This window comes from Neolamprologus multifasciatus, chromosome 11, assembly GCF_963576455.1.
Source record: "Neolamprologus multifasciatus chromosome 11, fNeoMul1.2, whole genome shotgun sequence".
In the NCBI taxonomy this organism is placed as follows: Eukaryota; Metazoa; Chordata; class Actinopteri; order Cichliformes; family Cichlidae; genus Neolamprologus; species Neolamprologus multifasciatus.
In genome coordinates this window covers 31,828,994-31,846,251 of record NC_140449.1, presented here as the reverse complement: position 1 = coordinate 31,846,251, position 17,258 = coordinate 31,828,994, and the positions used below count along the sequence as shown (strand labels likewise).

Sequence of the window (17,258 nt, the reverse complement as noted above, 5' to 3'; positions counted from 1 at the left end):
TTTAATAATGATAAATATGCCCGGTAATTCAGTAGTCAATTATTGTGTGGAGGTGTGTTCATATTTACACTATGAGACGCAGACCTTGTGAAGACTGCAATTATCTACCATCTATATGGAATTAAGGCTATTTAAAGGTGGCAAATAGCAAGAGTAGTGTCTGCAAAATGAATTCATTCTTATTTTATCTGACCAGTTGGCAGTTATTTAACCTGAAGTGAAATGGGGATTGGAACTGCTGTTTGAGACTGAAGAAGTGCTTTAGTGCTTCAGCTGTGTGGATGGGAGAGTTTGCATGGTTTCACAGCGAGTGCACCACACTTACTTTCAATATTTCATGAAAGTGCTGCACTAGCACAGTGTTGTTTGAACTGAGTGAATCGCTGAACAAAGTATTTAATTCATGCATTGACTTTTCCACTACAGTTAAAACATCACAGAGCTATTTCTTTGGGGTGTGGTTGCTCAGCTCAGCAGCGTTGGGTTTAGTCGATATTATCGTGCTGCCTGATGCAGAGCCTCGGGTCCTGTCTGCATTTGTTTCACCAAAAACGGTGATGTCACAGCTCTAGATATTGATGGATATCACGGGTTAATTGAGTGCAATGAGAGTGTCACAAAGAACTCTTTCCAAAAAGATGCCATTAAATGTCATCCGCCACCAAACTCGGAGTCAGTGCGTGGTTAAATGTAGGTGGGTGAAAGCTTCATGTGAGCGATTCCCCGTGGCTACGTCGTGATTCACACGCTGCCTCAAAATGATGCTTTTTTTGGTTGATTTTGCGTCTTCTTGCAACAGCTGTGAGGGCGATAATTCCAGCGTTACACCGGCACTGTGGGGAAATTAATTTCTCCACAGCCTATAAAAAGAATGAAAAATCACCTCTCTGTTCAGTTACTTATCTTAAGGCGATACTGTACCAGCTGGAGTCTAATGAGCACGGTCACGCTGTAATTTTGGAAGTTCACGCTGACCATTCACAGCCCAGCTTTTTGTACAAAATAAATTTGAATTCCCTCTTTTTTCCCCCTTCAGTTTGTGTTTATAAGACACACAACATTTCAGGCTGCACTGACAATCATTCGGTCAGTGGGGCTCTTTTAAATGAACGCTTCTCACAGTTTCTTGTAGACAGACTCACAACAATGAGAGACCCACGGCAATATTTGTTAAACATGAAACAAACTTGTTGCTCTTACATGGTCATCTCTGACTCCAGTGAAGCGTAATCTGCCTTTTGTGCAGACTCTGTTTGTGTGATTCCTTCACTGTGCTGCGGTGACTGATGGATGCTTGTACACAGACTAAGAAAGAGCGAGAGAGACCTCTCAGTTGAAATGGGAACAGGGAAAAAGCATCTTGGACAAAGGTCTTAATCTCTTTGGAAATTAGACAGTTATTATGTATGTTGCAGGCCAACGAGGCCTACTTTGACTTTGCTGTGTGGGCGTGTTGTGTTGCTGTCTTCCCAGCCTTAGGCGCCACCCATCTTCCTGTATAACCAGGAAATGTCTTAGTAATTAACCCTGAGAGTGCTTAATCTATGTGTTTATTCTTGCTTGAGGGAGAGTGTGCGTTAATTCTCATCATCGTTTCCCAGTTTTATTTCTGCATTTTTGCTCAGTTTTTTTCTTGTTGAAAACAGCTGCTTGGTTGTCCCTTTAAGCTAAATTATCAATTAAACCCTTTTTTAACTCCTTGTCTCCTTTTCCTCGTATACTTTTATTGTTCCTTCTCCACATCTGAAGCGTGGACTCTCTGGAGAACGTAACAAATGAACACTCATCTGGGATTCAGACCCAGGACTTCTTAAACGTGTTATTTTTGCTTAGATTTCTTCATTTTTGCTTAGTTTTCTAGTAAGCTAAACAATTCACAAGGACTACCAAAGTAATGCATAGTCATAAACATCTGTTATCGCAACTGCACACGTTTAAACGTGTGCTGGCGTGCAAGTGACACGTCAGTCTTGTTAGGTCCAACATTTAAAGATTTCTGTTTCTGCTGTTTTACAGAAATTGACCAGAGTGCTCAATCAGACATGCAGCAGACAGAACAGAGGAACAGAGATGTTTCTGGATTAATGGAGAGGAGTGCACATTTGAAAGCAGCTTTAGACAAAAGATGTGACATTTACTGATGTAAGTAGCTCTCTTCTGAATTTTTGAGCATGGGGGAGAGGGGGTTTAGATCTTTGGGTACAGCATTTGTAACTCTTTAATCTAAAATACCCACTTACTATCTATTTGGATATACAATTTCATTGTGTAAATCACCATTGAATCATGTAGTTGAAAGCTCCATAAAAATGCTGGTAGGTGATTGTATGAGCTCAGATTTTGTTGTTACGCTTCAATTCTCTTCTTTTTTTTCCTCTTCACTGTCTTTTGCATGTGCCCCTGCTGCTTATGTAAAATCATGATTTTCGCATCAATTGGCACAGAGCAGGGCGAATCTGTTATTGTTTGCTCGCATGCATCTTCAAAGCCACAGATTTCCACTCCTAGTTGGATGCGAAAGCACAGTCACGGCTCTGTGTTCAAGCTGGAGCCCAATGTCCCCTCTAAGCTCTAAGCGCTGAATGTTCACAGACTTTAACTGACGTCACCGCTGCTGTCGTGCCACAATCGGTCATGAAACACCAGTTTGCCAGGCTTGAGATTCAATTCGTCACGTTAATTTATTAGGAATTTGACATTCAAAAGCAGATCTTTTTCACATGAAGGTTTCTGCAAAGTATTCCAGTCAGTACTCATGCTTTTAGACTGTGATTAAAAGAAACATAACAGGCAAACTTGATGCATAAGAGCACTGGATCACCATGCACTCAAAAGGTTTACTTTACTTTATTGTTTACTTCCCATATTCCTCCGTTTTCTGGCTCTTACCCAGGTTGAGGTTGCAGGGGCATCCTCTAACCACCTCGCCTAGGAGGCGTCAAGGAGGCATCCTGGTCAGAACCCTGAAACACCTCAACAGGTGGATGACAAGCTCCTAACCCAGACACCCTTTTGAGGAACCTCATTTCTGTTGATCGTATCAGCGATCAACAGAAATGAGCTGTCACTTCCCACAGCTCGTGGCCATAACACAGGAATGTAGATCGACCAGTAAATCTGCCTGCCTTCATGCTTACTTCTCTCTTTACCACAGACTGGTGCAGCATCCCCATCACTCCAATTCATCCATCAATCTGTGGCTCCACTCATGAATAAGAACCGAGATACTTGAACTTCTCCACTTGAGACCCCAAATGATTCCCAAACCAAGAGTGGGCCCTCCACAGTTTCAAGAACCATAGCCTCGAACTTTTCATCCCAGCCATTTCACACTTAGCTGCAAACCACCACCATGAAAGCTGGAGGTTTTCACTCAATGAGGCCAACGGGATCTGCAAAAAGCAGAGACGATGATTCTGAGACCACAGACATGCCACCCCCCCATCTTTTGGATGCACCTATAAATTCCTTTCATAAAAGCAATGAACAGAATCGGTAACTAACGGCAGCAGTAGCGGTTTCTCCCAGAACAAGTCTCGTGTGAGCTGCTGTGTGACTGAGAATCTTATAGTTGTGTCTAAACACGTCAGATTTCTTCAGTGTAAATTTGTGTGGTCACTGGTCGATGACTCGGTTCACGTAAATAAAACCACACGCATGCTTGCTGCGGGCTGTTTTACTGAACCAGATAATCCCGTTCGATGCGAGGCTCATTCAAACCGCCTCTCAGTTCTAAAAACAGCAATATCATAAGATTAGTAACACGTGTTTTTATTTAACATCAAAACTTCCTCTGTGATGTGGACTCAGACAGTCATCGCTGTACAGCGCTAGAGTGCTGTGGGCTACGCATTCTCTCAAGCAGACTAAATGGAAAGCGTATATAAAGGGACAAAAAATTCAATCAGAAAGACCTCGACTACATACTGGTTTCACAGTGGGACGGCGCCGTCCTCTCACACGTGCATGTATCAAAGCCTGTGAGCGCGTAAAGGGAGAGCACTGGAAACAGGCCTCCCAGCCACCGTTACAGCAATCCCTCATTATGACTGAAACATGTTTACACAGAGTTAACAATGCGAAAGATTGAAACGTCAAACAAAGAGTTTCCATAAAATGTTGTGTAATAATGAACACCTGTCAACTGTGGCTTTCATTTCTGCAACATATTAAAATGTGAGGTGCAAATGGATTTTCTTCCACTGCGTGATTTAAAAATAGGTATGTATTTCAGAGGAATGACGGCTTTCAGCAGAGGCAAAACTATCACATCTTCCTAAAGATGAATATATCTGAGTTTTGCACTTAATGATAAAGAAATTCACATCAGCCAAAGCCTATTATTCAAGACATTTAAACGTGTATGGATTAAAAACAAACCGTCCCCTTTCTGTCCTAAGCTCCACTAAACAGGCAAGTGTATGTTTATGCAACTAATTACATTTAAATGTATTTATATAGTGCCAGTTCACAACAACAGGAGTCGTTTGTAAGGTAAAGACCCCACGTGCACACAGGCTGTGACTGTAGGCAGCTGCAAACATCCTACAGTGGAGGCTGCAGGACAGCAGCACTGCAAGTTGGACGGGTGAGATGCTCAATAATAAATAAATAGACTTGTTTTTAGCTATTTATTTACTTATTTGTAAATCTCCAGCAAAAAAAGGGAAAAGTATCAATTTGAATGTCAATAACTGGTGATTTTCCACAGATGGGAGGTGGGGGAAATACATACTGTGGAAAAAAGGTCTGAATTATTAATTATGGTCAATGCCACGAATCCTAGCTTAAGTTACAACATCCTGACAAACTGTAGGTTTTTTTTTGTTTGTTTGGGGGGTTTTGTCCTGAGGAGCCAAAACCCTTGTAGCTTTAAACCGAGTTATCAATGTCCACCATTTCTGAGCTACTTTACACTCATAAAAGTGTTGATTATACCAAAGAAATGTATAATAAATACACTGTGTGTGCACAGGGTTGCAGGAGTTGGGACTTTAAGCTGTGTGCAATTCAATAGGGTAGAGTAGGAAAAATATAAAGGAAAAACATTTCCTGCACACACGGGGCTCGTAATTTGTGGCTCCGCTCCTGAACACACTCAGTAAAATCTGATAAAGACATTTTATATGTTCCTTTACAACATACTGAAACCTTATTCAGATTTTCCCCCCAGAGACACCAAAACATGTTCCCTACTGCAGATTTAAATCCAGCTTTCTTGTGATACACACGATTTCAAACCAACTTTGCAGTCTTACAAGTGTCTACCAGAATAAGCAAACACATCATGCGCTACAATGTGTGTACATATGCTGCAATTGGGCTTAAATACCCGTGAGCTATGTACATTGCAATAGGGTGGAGTTGGGAGGGGAGGTAGTGGGGCTGGGGGGTATTTCTTGCACACATGGGGCTCATAATTTCTGGCTACGCTCCTGCACAGTCTGATAAAGACATTTTATATGGTGACTTATTGTTACACGACTAACGTCTTTTATTCCTCGTATTAAAAAAAGAAAACTTACTCATTAGGCCCTTTATTGCTTTGGCCTCGCGTAGGCTACTTCTCTCACCAATGCGGCGCACGTGCACGAGCGGTGTGCGCAGACCGGGAGCGCGCGCGGAGGCGGTCCGGGGCTTCCTCAGTTTTCTGTAATCGCTTTTCTGCTGCTGCTACCTCCAGTTAAATAGCAAGGACACGGGAGCGAGCAGGCGGCCGTGAGAGGATATACTTTTTTCGGTACCTTGGGATTACGACGCGGAATTGCAGCATCGACGGCCAGCTGTCAGGTAAGGTCGACACACGCGTTCAGCCGCCGTAGATCCGCGAAAAGTAACTAAATGTCCCGTAAAAAGTGTCGTTTTCCAGTGAAGAAGAAGAAGAAGGGAGGAGGAGGAGGAAAAGAAGGGGGAGGTGGTGGTGGTGGTGGATGTGTGGGACGAGCCTCCCTTTGTGCCGAGGCAGGGTCACTGCTCTTCACCGCACAATGTGGACACTCCAGAAACGGCGAGGAGCCACACGTTTACCCCCCGCACCGCCACCGCACACCGCTCCGCTGGCACTGCCGCCGCTCACCGTCCTCCATCAGCCTCGCCGTCGGTTGTGTCGGACGAGTCCGGCATAAACGCCTTCTCCTATGCGCATTTTCATTGAGTTTAAAACACCGAGGCCTGCTTCTGCTTCTTTTTTTTCCTTTAAATACCCCCCTCAGCGGTAATATATCGCACCCTTCTCCTCCTCCCCCCGGCCTTTTAACGTTAGCTAGCTCCCAATTATGTTTATGGTCGCTTTTGTTTTAGCCGGCCCCTTTTGTGTGCTTCACCCCCACAAATGTTGACCTCCTTGCTCTGACAAAGCAATGAAGTGATGTCTTATGCCACACACACCTCTTAACTTGTGTCCGTTGTTATTTTTGAGGGGATATACGGACCCTGGCATCTCGAAACCGGGTACGTTTCAGCCGTTGGTGTCCTTACCGTCACCGTGAAACGCCCCCCCCCCCCTCCTCCTCATAGAAAGACGACCTATCCCCCGCTTTAGTTGATCGCTTTGATTCATTTCGTGCCTATCAGAGAGCTTAAATCGATCAGTTTTGCTTTTAAAAAATAAGTTCATGATATTTATTCAAGCCCAGGGGCGTTTCCAGGATTTAGAAAAACAAAAATAGGTGGCATATTGGGGGCGGGGGGGGGGGGGGGGAAGAAAAATCTGAATCAGAAACAAATACAGTGTGGAAAAATGTTGTAAAAACATGTTGGGTATGTGACATGAAAAATGGTGCTTAACCACAGCTTGGTTTTTTTGTTTTTTTTAAAAAATTTTTTGCAAAGTGGCAACACAGTCAAAGGGTAGCAACTAACAGCAACCAGACGCTACTGACAATCAGCTGCATTCATAACTTCAAGAGGACAGATGCACCTGTGAGGCTTGAGATTGACATTTGAATGTGGTAAATGCATTAGAGGATTACCTTGCTAATAAGCATTTTGCCAAATTGCAGTATTTGCTCGTTGTCCGTTGCTTTGTCACTGATGGCTTGTTGCTATCGGACATTCCCATCTCTGGTCAGTCACCTCTACCATAGAATGTCCACTTCGCACCACCCCATCTAAATCACTGGATATGGTTTTCATTTGCCATGTTGCTGCCAGTTATGTTCTTTTTTTTCCCCCTTTTTTTGGGAACCCCCTGGTGCATGCCCGCCAATTTCATAACTTTTAATGCAACATAATTACATGAAAAAGTAAGGGTTTGAATAGAAGTGGATATAGAATAGAAAATTAGCTTCACTCTGCACTGTGAAAACCCATCAGCTTCACTCTGCACTGTGAAAACCCATCAGCTGATATTCTCCTGACATCACTGATGATCAGAAATGGAGGGAAAGTTTACTGAGATCATTCGAAGGCAGCTAGCTCAGACTCTTCGATGCTTTTAGATGAAGAAAAGAAAAGAAGCATAGGGCCTCTGCAGGACTTCATGTTACTGTAATTTGACTCTCGCTATCGGCCTTACTCCTTATCCTTTTGACTCCTTGGGGTGAACACTCATGGGTTTTTAACGCAAATGTATTCATGCAAGTAATGCAAAATTTACATCACTAGCTTTACTGCGTGTAACTTTTAACATGAATTTAATCTAAAAGGTCATTATTATTATCAGTTTGTTTTTTTAAATGGTTTAAAACCTCCTAAGGTGAGCTCAAGTTATCAGCTGAATCAACTGAAGTTCAGCAAGCGCTGGGCAGCACTTTCATGAAATACCAGTTATTACCACTAGATGAAGCATTGTAGGAAATTCTTAATTATAAAGATTTCCTGGCAAAAGCACAGGCACGTTTCTTGAGGAAGTGGAGACTAGAGGTACAAAGAATTGCCAAAAGTAAAAAGAATAAAACATTTTAAGTTGCCCACAGGTAAAGTGATGCCCCCTGGTGGTAAGGTTTTAGATAACTTACAAAACGTAACATAGCATAGGAGAAGTAGATTTATTTGTTTATAATCTGCAAAAGAATATGTAAATAGTTTTCAGTCGGGGCTGAAGCCACCCCACGGCCCCCACTCTGGACACACCCCTGTTCCAGCGTTGTCTTTGTCGTTTGTAAACAAATGAGCAACAGAACCAGGGTAGTGTATTGATATATATATTTTTCATCCACAAAGAGCTTTCTGTGTCTCAAACTACCACATTATCCAGTAAAGAAGTGGAGAGAGTATGACACAGAGCAGTGACAGGACCTCTAGTTTGTTTTAGAAATCTAGGCCAGTGGAGTCTACCTAATGACTGCTCTGTCTGTAACCCCTAGCAGATGATTGGTTGAATGTCTCATTATATTCTTAACAGGGGCCTTATACATGTGTAATCTGCTGCACTGTAAGCTTTGACAAATGTCTTTTCATCAGCTTTCACTCTGCACAATTTTAACCCTCGCCCACACCCAGCTTTCGATTTAGATTAAATACATTTTGCTGTCTCCAAGTCTACCCAACTATCAGACATTGTGGAAACTTGCAACCTATTAATATTTGCATGTTCATTTATTGCTTTAGGGCCCACGATGTCCAGCGAAGTGCAGAGACCAGACGACAGCCCCAGCACAAGCGGGGGAAGCTCGGATATTGAGCAACGGGAATCGGTACCTGCTGAACAGGAGCGAGAGCAAGCACAGCCCAAAAAGAAGGAGACTAAGATCTCGAGTAAAACCGCTGCTAAACTTTCAACTAGTGCCAAGAGGTAAGAAAAGAAGAGAGGGCTTGAATCTGGCTTTGAGAGCCGAGCGTTTACACAGGAGTTGTTTGTTAAACTGAAGGCCTCTCCCCCTTCTTGTGCCCCGGGGGTGTGAAGTAATATAAAAAGACTGCAGTCCCACAGGCATTGTCATTTCAAACATCCACGCGATTCAGTGTGCCGCTTAACCCACAGAAAGGAAGAAACTCACACAGCTCTGCGCTGAGGTGTCACTGCTGTCATTTATAAAGAGAGATTCCCGTTCCAGCCTGTTTGTTCGACTGGATGCGCCTCGTGCTCCGCAGCCTACACCACCACCAACACTTACCTCCAACTAGTCTTCGCACTTATTCCAAAAAAAGACAGCCGATGAGAGAATTATGCAACCACTTGGCTTAGGCCACTGAGTCTTTTTATAACAGAGACTGACATTATGAACATCTCTGGGGGGGTTTTGTAAGCAGAAAAAGCCAAAACATGGGCGGACTTCAGCGTTGTTTTTGTGCAGCAGTGCCTGAATCCCAATTTTCTGGTTATCTGTAGCGAATGATCAAAGCTGTCTTAATTTATCCTCGTGCTTAATAAACAGATAATAGGAATACTTAATCTGGTTATATTTGCAATCTAACACTTGAAATCTGCACTGTTATAAACTGTTAGTAGTTTTACTTTTACCCACACAAGCATGACTGATTTGCATATATTTAAGGCAACTATCAACAATTGTCCAAAACCACAACTTCTGTTCACTTCTCAGTTTCTTTTTTTCTTGGTGGTGTGGCTGATGTGGAAGCTGCTGGCCAATAATTGACTTGTTTTAAACAGGAGGGTGGAAAAAAATCACACCAACGGGCTAGTCTAAAAGTAAGAAAACATTTGGCAATCAAAGCTGAGCACAAGCTAATGGACAAAATTATATGCTCTCCATAGACATATTGGATTTTTATTATGAGCCATTTGAAACAGTTAATTGTATTCTTAAGAAACCAAATCATATTTTTAATATCACTAAAATGTGTGGTACAAATTAGTAATTACTTCTTTCCTCGCGCGGATGTGCCGACTAAGGCTGCACTTGGCGATAACCAGTAGTATCACTGCAGGAGCGGAAGGAGAGGAGGTTAATGTGCACCTACTATTGTAGCACTGTCCATCCTCCATAATGCACGTGTGGCCCAAGTGGGTGGATGAGGGAGGACTACACAGACTGCGAGGTTATTTCTAACTTCCAGCATGAAGAGACTTTTACATGCCGACAATTATGGCTGAAAAGAAAAGTGGGTGGATATTAGGTGAAAGTGAAAAGGTGGAATTACATCATGACATATTTTGGCTCTTTGCTTCCTTACCTTCTTCACAGTTCTACTAACTCCTTCAGCCTGTTTTTAGATGTTTAAAATGTTGCCTGTCCTCCACTCTTCATCGTGCCAAACAACACACAGCAGCTTTCCACTGACAAAGCAAGCGTCTCTCCAAGTGCAATCGTATTACTCTGTAACTCAAAAATCAATCAAACTGTCAGAAATATCCTTCTGTTTTCTCCCATGATGCTGATAAATCAGTGTAACCGCTTCCCACACACAAACACACACACGAGCATGAGCTTGTCATGTCAATGTTGGTTGTTTGTGGAGCTTCTGAATGAAACTATAGTGAAGCATGTTCAGTTTCGTATGACTCTCATGACAATGATCATATTAAAGCATCAATAATTATATCATCATCAGTGTGGAGAACTGTATTGCAAATCCACACTGTTATTACACATATTACATGTCAGCAGGTTAAATGTCAGGGCTGACATATAGCCAGTCATTGTCTATATGAACCTACTGCAGAACTTTCCACCTAACTTGAGGGGAAGTTCACATCTTCCCCTGACAGAGAGGATGAGGAGCACCGCAGCCCCGGTTAGTGGTGGGAAAGATTGTAAAATCACAGAAAACACTTCCCTGGTGTTGGCATTTAATAAAATAAAGACAATTAATTCAAACAGTTAGTATTTTAGGTGCAGACTATCGAGGGCAGCAATGTCTAATTGCGTAGTCGACCACAGGCGTGGACACTTGATTATGATTTAAGCAGACTCGACATGAGTACTGTAGTATCATATTGAGTTTTTAGAATCTCATTTATAAGCCATTTAATAGAAAAAAATGTGTTTTCTAGTTGAGTAAACAGAATTACAAGAAAAACCTTCTTTTAGGGGAAAGGCCAGAACCTCTTTGGAGGTCGTCTGCATCTCTTTTTCTGTTAGAGATTTGGGTTAAAGGCAACCACACCTGTTTGAAAGCTTTTGTATCACTGAATAAATGCACCAAGGAAATCTCCACTCTTTCAGATGAATTTTAATTTGCAAATCTTTCTTTTGCAGGATTCAAAAAGAGCTTGCGGAAATAACACTAGACCCACCTCCCAACTGCAGGTAAGGAGATGTTACACATTCGGAGCATTGCTGTAATGACTCATAACCCTGAGTGTAGATGGTAAAGCTGATATGGACAGCAGCAATGAGCTGTTTTCATGGCTTTTCTCTGAAAAAAAAGGAGATGTAATGCAGTTGTGTTTTTGTAACTCACCCCATACTGCTGCTGTTTGTTTGTATTTTTTGTTTGGTGTATTCGAGTGACTTAAGGCCACTGTGGAGTTGTTGTTGCTGCTGCTGCATAATGCATGCTGCCTTTTTTTTTTTCTTTAGATGACAGTATTCTGGTTCCTCTGAAATGGTGGAAAACGAGTGTGCGGTGTGACTTTAAAACCTGTTTCGATTCTCGTGTGGGTCCCCCCCCCCCAGCTCGCTGCGCTGGGGATTTACCACAGACAATGGTTATTGTGTGCCACTGTCGCGGCTCTGAGCCCTTTGAGGAAGAGATACGGTCGCGAGCGAGCGGCAGGCCACATGTGCATCGGTCTCTGCGGACATGACAAAAGGCATACCTTTGGGAGGAAGCCAGCTTTTATTAACCCAAACCACACAAAGTGACACTGTCATTGATTGTGCCTGTTTATTACTGCACAATAATTACTCTCTGAATCAGCACTCGACTGCAAATTAAGAAAGAAAATGGACGCCAGTGTTTGTTGACACTTGTGGGAGATGCTGATGTTTTCTGACCACGGTGATTGGCTATATCCGTTCAGGCACCTGCTTAAAATGATTAAGGAAAACCGCTTTGTGTGACTCATCTGGCAATTTGAAATTACTACACCCTAGACGGCCTTGTTTATTGCATGAATTAATCACCCCTGCTGGGTCTCATCAGAAGCCCACCATCATTAACGATAAACATTGAGCTAACCTTTTCATTTCAGCTCACGGCTCGGTTTTGTTATTGTACCGGGGGCTAAAAGAGATGTTGTTTTTTTTTTTTTCCTCGAGGTCTCTAATCTATTTCACTCCCACCCCCCTCTGTCTTAAAACTAGGTTGGCTCACATGAAGGATTTAGCTTGAGGACACAGCTAAGTCATTTGAAAGTAAAATAATCGCTAGCGGAAATTTCACAGTCATCGTCTTAGTGGGGGAACTAGTTGCCTGGGAAACAATTAAGCTTCTTCAAGATAATCCTTTTTGTGTGTGTGTGTGTGTGTGTTTGTGTGTTGCCTTTCTGTATTTAAGATGACACCAAAAACCTAATAATGTGTTATTTGGTTTTTTTCTCGTCTGATGTAGTGAACTAGATTAGCCCTGTGTTAACAATGACAGGGGGGGGGGTCAGGTGCAAGGGAAAAAAAGCAGACGATCACAGCACAGTTTATATTCTCGCACGACTGAGCACCCAGCCGCTGCGCTTGTGTCGTCATCATTTGTATGCCACACACTCCTCGCTCCTCCTGGCCAGGTTAGCCTGAGAGGTTATTCAATTCATTCCCCCCGCGACAAATGGAGGCACAGACTGTTGCCCCCCCCCTTTCATGAGGCAGATAGAGACTTGTGTCAAAGAGATTCACTTTTGTACTTTCAGTAAATGTTGGTGGCCAGCTGACGTACGTTGTCTCAGCTCAGGAACCATCCAGATTATTCCTCCATTTGTGTCAACGGTCAGAGAGAATTACTCTTTTTCTGTCGTACAGCTAAAAATCTGCAGTCTCCTTTGTTTCACCGACAGTCTTTTCACCTTCAGGGCAGTGGAAGGGATCCCGCAGCTTTGCTGCCTGCAAAATGGCGAGCCCGTCTTTGCATATTTAGCCTTCTTTTTTTAAACATGCACAGCAGCTCTGAACTTTTTAGGACTTAAGATTAATTAATAGTACCTCATTGAGTAGGACCTATGCTGTAGTGTATTTGAGGTGGTCTGGGCATCTGATCAGGATGGCCTCCCTTAAAGGGACACATTATACTTTTGCCTGCACTGGAATCACGTCAGGATTCCCCCATGAGGAATTGGAAAGCAGTGCTAGGGAGGGTGAATACCATGGAATGTGGAATACCATGTTTAGTTGGAGTAGAAAATCAACAGATGGATGAAGAGTTTTTTTGCTTTCCATGTTTCTGGTGCTGTGTGTGCAGAAAACTGAAAAATATTCCCACCTGACTCTCCTGAAATTATCGAGTTCATGTGTAAAAATGGCTCATCAGTGAAGATGTGTGCTAAGAGTCCAAATTTACCTTTCACATCTTGGGAGGTGTTGAAGATCTAATTTAGTGAAGCATCTATGGCAGGAGGTTCCCACGAGATAAATATAATAAAACACCCACACATTTTCTTCATTCCACGTTCCTGTGATAACCCTCAAAATGTGTTGTTTAAATGAGCTGCCTGTCTTGATAAATCTCTCTTACTAATGTTTCCTGTCTTTCTCTGGCTGTAGAGAGGCTGCGATATTAATGCTTAAGTTGTTTTAAAACAAAAAAATCTATTTCTATGCAGCGTGAACAAAACTGTCATACCTTCAGTGCAATGTCACCACTTGGAAATCGCAAGCCGGTATTTAAATGTGTCTCCGAGCTTTATCTCACCCTCGGCTTTGTGACAGTCTGCTTGTCACCTTGGCAGTTGTCATGCATCAAACGAACAGGAACATGTTGAAAGCCCAAGAGGATTTGACATGGCAATTATTCTCACTGTCATACACTTCAAATATATTGTACAGGCAGCTTGTGCTTTTACACCTATTGAAGCGTATAAAGCAGCTTTTGCAACGAATTGTTTTGTTTTGTTTTTTGGGGGGGAGGGTCCCTCTCTTTCCATCAACATGTGCAAATATTGCATTGATCTTACTAGGATGAAGTTTTGATTAGATAGGCTTAAAGCGAAGCATGAAAGGCTTATCACTAATACCAGATTTTCAAAGCCACAGAGATTCAAATGTATGCTGCCATCATGTGAAAGTGTTGCACATCTTCAGACAGTTAATCAGGTTTACAAAGGCTGCTGACCCACTGAAGGCATTTTATTTTTCATAAGCCCTTTACTCTCCAGTAACAATACAGATTATTTTCCCCTTTATTTGATTCTTTAAAACGGCAAGAAAAGGTCTCATCATTTTCTAAATCCCCCTGTAGCACAAATTTTGTGTGATGTGCAAAAGGTACCGCTAATATTCTGGTGCATTTAGTGCTTAATCAGATTTTAATCTCAATTGTGATTCTGGCTTCCAACGATTATGCAAGCAAAATAATTGGTATAAAGTGATTACCGACTTGATTTCACTTTAATTGAGTGAAAAGGTGTGTCATGAATCAAGCGCACACCTTTCCCTTACAGCGGTGTGTTTTCGCTCCCTGAAAGCCCAGATTCATTTGCTGTTTGGCTAAACTGAAGCCAAGGTGAGTAATGTGGGATTTATATTTCAGCTTTAAACCCTTTGGAAATCCTCCATCGTAGCCAAATAACATCCGTCCGACTGTGATTGGCCTGTTCGGTACCGTAGTGTCCTCCAGCACACTTCTTCTGCTGCTGCCATTTTTTTTTCTTTTTTAAATCTGCTAAGATAATTTTTAAACTCAAGGAAAGATATTCCACCCCCAGCTAGTGTTTTGGCACAGAAAATCCAGAACAACACAGGCGTTGTGATGGTTACATCGTAGGCTCTGCATTAGGCTCGAGGCGGGGATTATACTGCGGCGCGAGCGTGGACAGCTGCACACACCACGGACGAGTAGTCATTTGCGTTGCGCTCCTTCTAAGGCTGTAAGGACGCATGTGGCGTTGGTCAATCGTCGTCGTAGTGTAGTCCCGGGGAGTCTACACTACGACGAGTCATAAAAAATGGGCAGGCGTGCAGACATCTGCAGAAATCACTGCACTTGCCATCTGACAAAATTTACATCACGTGAACCCAAGCACACACTAGCATACTCATGAACATGGAAATTCTAGCCAAGTGAAGCATTTGTCAACAAGATCCAAGTAGTAAAGTTTTTGCAGTTGAACCCTTGGAAGGACTGTCGTCCGCCTGCAGCTGTCTTTGTTTCCGGATCTTTCGGGGTCTCTTACCCAGTCCACTTTTGGTAGTACACGATGCTTAGCTTGGCTTCAGCTTGTTGTCACTCTTTTCCCCCAAGGCACTCAAGCCATTGCTGCCTTAGGCTGTGTTCGCCCTCATCTGCTCCCACAGTGGAGACAGGCTGGCAGAGATCAGCATTTGCCCTTGCAATAGGGGATTTTCTGTGAAAAACACCCACTAGTCAACTCCCTTTTAGGACAAACCTGTGTCCTCCACGCCTGCCTCTTTTTTTTTTTCCTTTTTTTTTTTTCATTTGAATTATATTTTAACGTTCAAGGAAACATACAGTAAAAACATGTTTTTAACATGAAATAACTGCATGTCTTTTAAGCTAATTAGAAGGTGATCATTATTTTGCTTATGATCAGCAGCTTTACTAGTGAGTGGGTGTCACGTGTCCTGCCTCCTGCACGCTCAGTCCAGGTAATTACCTCATCCAAACCACAGAGAGTATTTTCAGCAGTGCAAACTCATCAGGCAGGCTATTTCCTGCTGTGTGAAAAAAAATGGCAAATGTGGAAAATATCCTGACTTAATTCTCCATAAACTGTCCAAAATTCATGTGCGAAAATGGCTTTTGGCACAAAACACAGAAAATATAAGAATCCCCACAATCTAAGAAGTGAAAACCAATGAATACCTGTCATTGTCAATGGACTGTGTGACTAAGAACTAAACAGCGTGAATTGTTTTCCACCTCTGCCTGAATATTACAAGTTTGAGCTACAGCTAAAGAAGTTAAAACATAATTGCCCGTCCAAGGCTGCAGGAACAAAGTGGAATCATTTTTATCAGCTTTATCTGCTAAATCCCTTTTCATCATCATCCCCCATCTTCCTCTTCTGCTCTGTTTCCTTAAAATACTCTGGCCAAAAACACTCTGTTCTGCTTCTCAGCTTATTCCCTGACCGATCCCTTCTTCATTTCTATCAAATCATGAGTTGTTACTACTCAGCACAGCAACATTTCAAAGAAAAATCCAACCGGGGTCCAAAACCTGCTGGTCTGGACACTGTGCCATTTCATCTCACAGTCAGTCAAAGAAAAACTTCCATTACACCCTCGGAGGAGTGATAGCCAAATAATGCTCAGCTGCTTGAAACGTTAATATTAAAAGCCAGCTTTTTGTGTTAGCCCATCCACACTCAGAAACAGCTGCTATTGTTCAGCAATCACGGCTGAATAATCCGTTGCTGAAGAGCTAGACATACCAATTTCTCCTCCTGAAGCAAATCGAATAGATTAAAAGCAGGGCAGCCACAACCTACGGTGCACTTTGAGTAACAAGTTCAGCTCTCTTTTCTGTCAGGATGCATTCAGGGAAATGTAGGAAACCACTAACTGGAGTAGATAAGGTTGAGGGAAGCTTAATTAAAAAGTAGTTTAAAACAGAACAGCTTCTGTGCCGATTATAAACTAAGAGCACTTAAACAGTGTAAAAACACAAACAGTTAGTACACGTTAGTACTGTTTAGTAATTATTTTTTTTAACCAGGTTTCTTAAATTTTTCTTGCTGCTTAAGTATCAGTTCAACAGTATGTCTGTGTTTATGCAGTACATCATAAAAGACGTCATAAAAGCAAAATCTAGGAAACCATTTGTTAACCAAACGGCGGGCTAGGTTAGAGACTGAGAGCCACTGCCAGTCCAACAGCTAGAGATTGCTAAGTATTCCTAGAGCTCCTTGGCACCGCTATTGTGATTTACAGTTTTATTATGTATTTAAAATGCTGATGGAGTAAACTAGTCGCACACAACTGACCCCAATGTGGGCCTGGGCATAAAGAACCATACCTGCTATGACCAGGTCCCTCCTATATTTTCAGATCATCTCCCTGCACTTTGCTCTTTGTCCTGATAAACTCCCAAAATTTGTTTGGCCATAGAGCCTTATTAGGAGTATTATTATGAGTAACTTAACTTACAAAAATAGGTGCACATGTGTATCTATGAAAGTCACCGCACTACACATAATTACAACTAATCTGTCAGCGCAACCTGGCAATGCACACCCTGATTCAAGGTGTGTGCGTGCGTGTGTGTACATCAGTTATATGCTCGCTACCTTAGCAGCTGTTGTT

General features: G+C 42.4%; 1 protein-coding gene across 2 annotated transcripts in view; it reads left to right on the top strand.

The window, feature by feature from the left end:
* Positions 1-5,621: 5,621 nt before the first annotated feature.
* The window catches only part of LOC146509024 (ubiquitin-conjugating enzyme E2 E2), a 34,356-nt gene continuing 22,719 nt past the window's right edge, over positions 5,622-17,258 (top strand). The window contains exons 1-3 of one of the 2 annotated variants that reach the window (XM_085176933.1): positions 5,622-5,790; positions 8,551-8,734; positions 11,103-11,153. In XM_085176933.1, the coding sequence (XP_085033059.1) occupies positions 8,559-8,734; positions 11,103-11,153 (227 nt within the window). In that variant the 5' untranslated portion in view covers positions 5,622-5,790; positions 8,551-8,558. Of the gene's footprint in view, positions 5,791-5,826; positions 6,451-8,550; positions 8,735-11,102; positions 11,154-17,258 lie in introns of those variants that run through there. The other variant, XM_085176932.1, reaches the window with a different exon arrangement.